Source organism: Chaetura pelagica, unplaced genomic scaffold (genome assembly GCF_000747805.2).
Source record: "Chaetura pelagica isolate M959 unplaced genomic scaffold, ChaPel_1.0 scaffold103, whole genome shotgun sequence".
NCBI classification, from domain to species: domain Eukaryota; kingdom Metazoa; phylum Chordata; class Aves; order Apodiformes; family Apodidae; genus Chaetura; species Chaetura pelagica.
In genome coordinates this window covers 2,915,693-2,922,622 of record NW_009953004.1, presented here as the reverse complement: position 1 = coordinate 2,922,622, position 6,930 = coordinate 2,915,693, and the positions used below count along the sequence as shown (strand labels likewise).

General features: G+C 55.5%; 1 protein-coding gene across 1 annotated transcript in view; it reads right to left on the bottom strand.

Moving 5' to 3' along the window:
* Positions 1–30: 30 nt before the first annotated feature.
* EFNB1 (ephrin-B1) overlaps positions 31–6,930 on the bottom strand; it is a 21,379-nt gene continuing 14,479 nt past the window's right edge. The window contains exons 2-4 of the mRNA XM_009996591.1: positions 2,082–2,174; positions 1,358–1,486; positions 31–438 (exon numbers count right to left, since the gene is read on the bottom strand). Coding sequence (XP_009994893.1) covers positions 50–438; positions 1,358–1,486; positions 2,082–2,174 — 611 coding nt within the window. The 3' untranslated portion in view covers positions 31–49. The remainder of the gene's footprint in view (positions 439–1,357; positions 1,487–2,081; positions 2,175–6,930) is intronic.

Here is a 6,930-nt window from a genome sequence, read left to right as displayed (position 1 = left end):
CGCTCGGCGCTCCCGTGCTCCTGCATCAGCGGCTTGCCCAGGCTGCTCCTCACACCTTGTAGTAAATGTTGGCTGGGCTCTGGGGGGGCATCTCCTGGACAATGTAGACGGGGTGCCCGTAGTCCCCGCTCACCTTCTCGTAGTGCGGGCAGTAGTTGTTCTCTGTAGTCCGTAAGGGGATGATGATGTCGCTGGGCTCGGAGCCCGCGTTCCCGCTGCATTTCGGGCTGGCCAAGGTGCTGAGGGACAAGGCTGCAGCTCGTTGCTGCGTGTGCTTCCGGTGCCGCTTGCGGATCTTGATCAGGAGGACGACGAGGAAGATGATGATGAGGATGAAGATGACGCAGCCGGCACCGATGGCTGCAAAGACGGCCACCTTGGAGCTCAAGAAGCCATCGCTAGGACCTTGGGTCTCCTGGCCGTCCTGGTTGACAGAGCCTGCGAGGCAAGGGGAGAGGGGGGTCAGAGCTTTGCTCCCACGGTGCAGGGACCCGCACACCCCGCAGGTTGAGCCTTTATCCACTGCAGCCCGCTCTGGGCAGGGCAGGCAGGAGCCCTGCAGACCTCCCCTCCTCACTCCACACTGCTGCCCCCCTTCCCATCCTCCAGCGGATGGAGCTGAGAGCTGCTTGTGTCCGGATGACAACCAGATCCCGGGAGCCTTCGCTCTCCAGGACAGACCTGGATGCTCTGGTGAAAGTGGTCTCTGATACCTGGAGCCCTGCAATATCCAATTACTGACCCCCACCTGTTCCTGACCCCCGGGCTGGGGCAGCCCCAGCCCCCTGAGGGGAGAGTGCTTGGCTGGCTGTGCCAGGAGAGAAGAAAAGAGCAACTCTTCCCTACTTCATCTGATTTCACTTTTCTCTCAGCAGGGTCAGGAACTCAGGAAACCACCTTCAAAGTGCTTTCACACTGGCTCAGCTCAAAAAGCCGAGGACCTCACCTCCTCCAAGCCCTCTCAGATGTACTGCGAGGAACAGATGGGCAGCGAGGAGGAGGAGAGTGCTGAAACAGCACTTCCCTGTGGAGCTCCTGCCAGGACATACCGGAGCTGGGGAAACAAACGCGATCTGCTCCACACGGCAGCCCGGCTGGCTGTGCTGGGCCTCGAGCAGTCCCCAGCCAGAGGGTGCAGGGATGGAGTGAGGAGATGCTGAGAGCAGCAGGGATGGCAGAGCTTCTGGGAAACCCATCTGGATCCTCGCTCCAGAGCACCTGGTATCCTTGGGATCCATGCTCAGAGCTGCCTGGCCTGGCAACCTCCAGCCCACTAGCGGGCAGAGCCCCTGTTCTTCCACCTATCCATCCATCCCTTGCTCCCTCCCTCTCCTGGGGTGTCCCTGGCAAAACTCACCCGGCTTGCCAGGCTCCTCCACTGGTGGGATCTTGCTGCGTGGGCTCTGCGTGACGATTTTCACTGTGTTGTCAGATTCTTTGCTCGGCCGACTCGTCGTCAGCTGCTCTGGAATCACAGCGTTTGGATCTGGGGAGGAGAGGAAAGGGATGGATGGGAAACCTCAATTCAACCTGGACAGCAGCAGCTTGTTCCCTCACCTAAATAACAAACTACACTCATAATCCCAGCCGACCACTCTCCACAGGGTGCATAGGAGATGCAGGAGCAATGGGAGATGCCAAGAGCACCAGAGCAGGGCTGAGCTGCCCCAGAGCCTGTGGGAAGCAGCTTTCCCACCCTAATCCCCCCCACCCTGCTTTTATGTTTTCTGAGCTCCTGTGCGTGGGTTGGGGCGAGTTTCTCACACAGGCAGCGGGAGGAACGGAAAGGGAAGGGAAAGCAGCCTGCCAAGGCTGCAGCACTGCTTCTTCTGTTTATGATAAATATTGGCCCCAAAGTGAAAACACAATAATGAGAAGCAGCCACCAGGAGCTGCGCATCCGAGTCAGGGGCCGGAACGAGCCTGGGGCGTTGCTGGGGCTGGCAGCTCAGGGCAGGAGGTGTTGGGGAGCTCCCTTCAGAGCAGACCCTGCCCTGCCACAGTGTCCTGTCAGCAGTGCCCACAGTGTCCCACTGCTACCACCAGCCTGGCTTCCACCCACCCTGGTAGAAGGGGACTCACCCTGCCCCACTTTCATGACAATCTTCATGGAGCGTGTCTGGCACACTCCTCCTTCCCGGTTCTCCAGGCCATCCAGTGTCCCATTGGAAGTGGCTGAAAGAAAAGAGAGGGAATATTAGGGAGAGTTTTTGGGAGCTCAAAGAGCACCATCAAGCAGGTACCCACTGTCCTCAGGCAGCACCAGGAGCTCGGCACCTCCTGGCATGGGGGCTTGTTCCTCCCCAGCCACTCCTTCATGCCCCACAAATGTTCAACACACCGGGTTCTCCTTTTCTGCACCTCCAGAAGATGTTTGCAGGGTGAGGATGTGATCCCTCCAGCTTCCCCTCGCTGCCACAGCCACACAAGCGAGCCATTCTCCACGCCTGCACCCTCCTCCCCCTTTAATTCCTGGATAATTTCCTTTGCTCCTCGGTGTATAATAGGAGCACATGCATATGCACAGTTTAAATTATACATATATAATTACACACTGTGCCTCAGTAAAGAATGTAAACTCAGAGCCCCAGCGGGGTTGAGTGGCTTTAATTGCAGGGCAGAAGTCAGTTAAATTCACATTAACTTTTTGCTTGAGCCGGTGCAGATTTTTAAGCCTTTCGATCCCGTGGGAGCCACACGTCTCCCAGTGCCACCACACAGGAACCCCCCCCAGCCCTCTGCCACGGTAGGGATGGCTCAGGGCAAGAGGGAATGTGGGGGTGGAAAAAACCCAAACCTGAGGATTACGGGACTAAGCACCCAAAGAGCAGATTCTGCTAAACAGACTTAAAAAAAAAAAACAACTTCTGGACCCAAAAAAGGGTCTTTGTCACCCAGCAGACACTGTGTTGAGATGAGGTGGGTGGGTTTGGCAAGGGGGGACAGTTCTCAAGCCAGCACCTCCATCTATCCCGGCAAACACAAACGATCCCGATATTCTACCATATCCAGGCACTGGGATTTAGTCACCATGGGAAGCAACAAACCCTGGGAGGAGCACAGCAATGGCATTTGTTGAGGGGGGCTCAGGGAAGGCAGTGCCATGAGAATCACAGAGCTCCAGGGATCATGTCACAGGGACAAGGCAGTGAAGCGGAGAGCACGACTTGGCCAGCACAGCCAACACCGACCCCAAGCCTCAATGCCAACACCCAGCCCTGGCGTTCCAGGTTGTTCCTGCAGCTCAACTCCTGCCTCCCATCCCTGAAAACTGGGGTTTGGGGAAGGTGGGTGACTGGTGGGGATGAATCCCTCAGACTCCATCGGGTGCCAGCGAGGAGGCGATGGACAGAGGCTGGTGATGGAGCCAGGTCCTTTCCCTCTGTGCTTTTTTCCAGCGCAGGACCCTCGGGTGCCTCCACGAGGACTCCCAGCTGGAAGGCGAGCCTGGATCATGCTGGGATGTGGGCTCAAAGTCCATCAGCTCCGTCCAAGCGCCTCCACGCAACCAAGGCTCTCGTGTGAAACACCAGCAAATGTTTTACCAATCAGGAAGCCGCGGGGCCGTCCGCTGAGCTATCGCCTCTCCCGCGGCAGGTTCCGCCTGCCAGCAGCTCCCTGGATGGAGCTGCACATCCAGGCATCTGGGATTTGCTGGCGGGCGTTTTGACAGGAGCACTGTCAGCACAAATCCCGATGCAAACGCCTGGGAAACCAGAGGAACGTTCCCTTAAAACCTGCACGAGCTCTTCCCAACATGAATAAGAGCCAGGGGCCTGAGCAAAAACTCCCCGTAAAACCCTCTCAGGCAGCTAACTCCAACAGAAGGCAGGGCAGCACAGTTCTCGTGAGCCAGAGGCACTGATTTTGGGGTGAAATAAGCTGATAATGTCCCAAGTCACAGTCCTAAAGCAGTTCCATGAACAGCTTCCCAGCACAAAGCCACGGATTATTCCATCTCAAACAGACTTCAACCATTCATGCTGCAACACAGCAGGGAAGAAAGAGAACAGAGCAGTCTGTAAAAACCAGCCCCTGCAAGACCTCAGAAGGTCTTATTTAAAAGGTAATAACATAATTATATCAAAACAATCTACAGAGTAATATGGCTTGAGTGTGGGGAACCAGGAGATCCTGCAAAGGTAGAGCACGCAGCGGTAATGGGAGACAGCAGTTCCTCCAGAACAACTAAGGAGACATTGTATTTGGATACGACAAAATTATTCCAGGTCCAAACAAGACAGGAGAATGGCAGCTGGAGCACAGGAATGGAGGAGGGGGACACAGCTGAGCATCCTTCCTCCTGTGCCTCACACGCAGGACTTTGTTCAAGAAGCCTCTTCCTGTTCTGATCATCATAATGATGAGGAGAGAAAACAGCTTTGAAAGGGAACTGCGTGAAAAAAAAATGAAGTAGCTACTAGAGAGAACATGAAAAAGGGCAGCTAAAAGGGTAAAACACTTCCAAAAACCATGGTGATCGTCTCCAGTGCAGCCTCTTGAAAACAGGACACATGCTGCCACGTTCTGTATAGATCCAAAATGGGCCAAGCCAAATCCAAGCGGGATGCTCCACACAGCTGGTTGGGCTTCCAAAAGTCAAAATTCCATCCGAACAGCTAAACCAGGTGGGTTTTATATAAATACACAGGACAGACTCGTGTTGCTGAGCAGAAGGTCCAGAAGCAGGAGGGGCTGTGGCCAGAGGGTCCCCACCAACACAGAGGCAGTGGCACTGCAGGCTCCTCCATCGTGCTTCAGTGTGAAGCTCAGAGATGGAGCTGATCCTTACACTCCGTTTTTTGCTTTCCCAGGGGAAGACGTACCAGCAGAAGGCCACAGATCAGGCTGGTGCTGCTCCAGCAGAGATGTGCAATCCAGGAGGCACCTGGTGAGCAGCCAGATGAAAGCCCAAAGCATCCATGATCCTCAGTGCTGGGAGAGCAGGGGCACCGCTGAACATCCACAGCAGATGAAACTCAGCGTTGGCAAATGCAGGTTAACACAGGGGAGAAAAAGGTTAGAGACACAGGCAGAACAGCAGGCTGCAGGAAGAGGCAGCTCCAGGCCTGGGGACATCTTGGGAACAGGGAATGGCAGGTCTGAAATCTTGGCTGTGCTTTTCACATACCCCATTGGCTCCAGGCAGCTCTGCCACATCAGCAAGACTCGATCCAACCAGCCCCACAACACGGAGTGCATGGGAGCGTTTCCCTGCCCCACTTCCAGTTTGGAAGGACTTAGTTTGGATGTAGGACCAGGAGAGCAAAAACAGCCTCTGGACAGATGACTTCTACTTGGGCTTAAAGAAAATGCAGGTCCCAGCCCCGAGAGCTATTAGATGCCTTTGCCTTAATGAAGCATTAAGCCTCAGGCTGCTGAATGATGAGGATTTAACATTGATACCATTAACCATGTAATTGCTTGTCAATTTAGAAGAAATGCTCAGTCTGCATGGAAGCACAGGCAGGACCTCTGCTTGCCAGCATGACTCACCCCGGTCCTTGGACACAGGAGGAGTGAAATGCTGTGTCCCAGTCTGATGACACACACCAGCTCACTGGGACACAACACTTCTGCAGGGAGAAGAGCCCCAACAAACCCCATGTTTCCACCTCCAGCAGCAAGTGGTGCCATGTGCTGTCCCTGCTGCATCATGCTCTGCCTCCCCACCACAAGCACTCCGAGTGTCACCAGAGCTTTGCTTCCTCCCCTAAAAATATTTCAAACAAGAACTTGGGTTTTGGCAGCTGGGAGACTCTGGAAGTCATACCTGGCAGCAGATGAAGGCAAGGGTCTCTTAAATGGTCAGTTTTGGACAGAGCGAGACATATGGTTTCTCTTCTGGATTCCCTCTAGCAGGACTCCGTTATGATTTGGGCCCCAAAGCACAATTAATGTGCTGAGACTGTAGCAAATCCAAGTCTCTTTCCTTTTATTATTCTTAATTACTCTTCCATCTGTGCGCGGCAGCCCCACTCCAGGCCCAGCCAGGCACTGCCTGGATGCAGCCTGGACACCCATCCCACCATCCTCCCCTTGCTCCCAGCCCTGTCTGAGACCCACGTTTCCATCAGACAGCTTGAAGCAGAGCACCCCACCAGCACTGCTCCCTGCCAGGGTTTCAGGATGCCCTGACCCAATCCCTCTGGAGCAGACGGAGTGGTGGGAAGGTACCAACTGATCATGCCAGGGAGCAGCTGGTGCGGAGCAGCCACAGCTCAGCCAGGACACACACGCAAGTCTGAGAGCCCCTCTTGGCAGGGGTGAAGACCCTACAGGTGGCCTTGAAGATGTACCCCACACATCGACACTGTACTCGGCCACTGTGCCAGCAGACCCTGTCCAAACCTGACTATTGAAAATAAAAATCTAGTGCATGCTACCTTCCCAATCCTCCAAGTCTCTCAAGTTGTTTTATGCACCCCGGCAGCAGGGTGCAGGTGTTGCACTGGCAGAGCTGCTGCTTCAGTGCCCAGCTCCATCATAGGCTCCTTCCTCCCTGAATCCCAGCCAGGGCTGGCACCCCAGGGTACCTGCAGAGCCACCTCCAGGTCACCAAGCACAGGCAGTTGCCTGCTTCACTGCACACCAGGGCCCTGGGGCTGCCCAGAGAGCCTGGCTTGGTTGCAGCCCCTTCTCCTCCTCCCCAGCTAAGCTGGGGACACACACAGCCCACATTCACTGTATCACCATTGTTATTAATAATATTATTATCATTATTTCCTTGCTGGGCCTCGCTGAGGGGAGGTGGGCCTGCCCATCCCCTCTCACACACGTCACCCCAAAGCCCTTTCCATCAGCTCCAGCACATTGGCTGGGTCGGCTGCCAGAGCCGGGGCAGGGGCTGCACGGGGGGGGCGAGCCCCTCGCTGTCACACTGCCAGCAGCAGCCTTCCAGCCCAGAGGCAGCCGGACCTGGGAGGGGGCC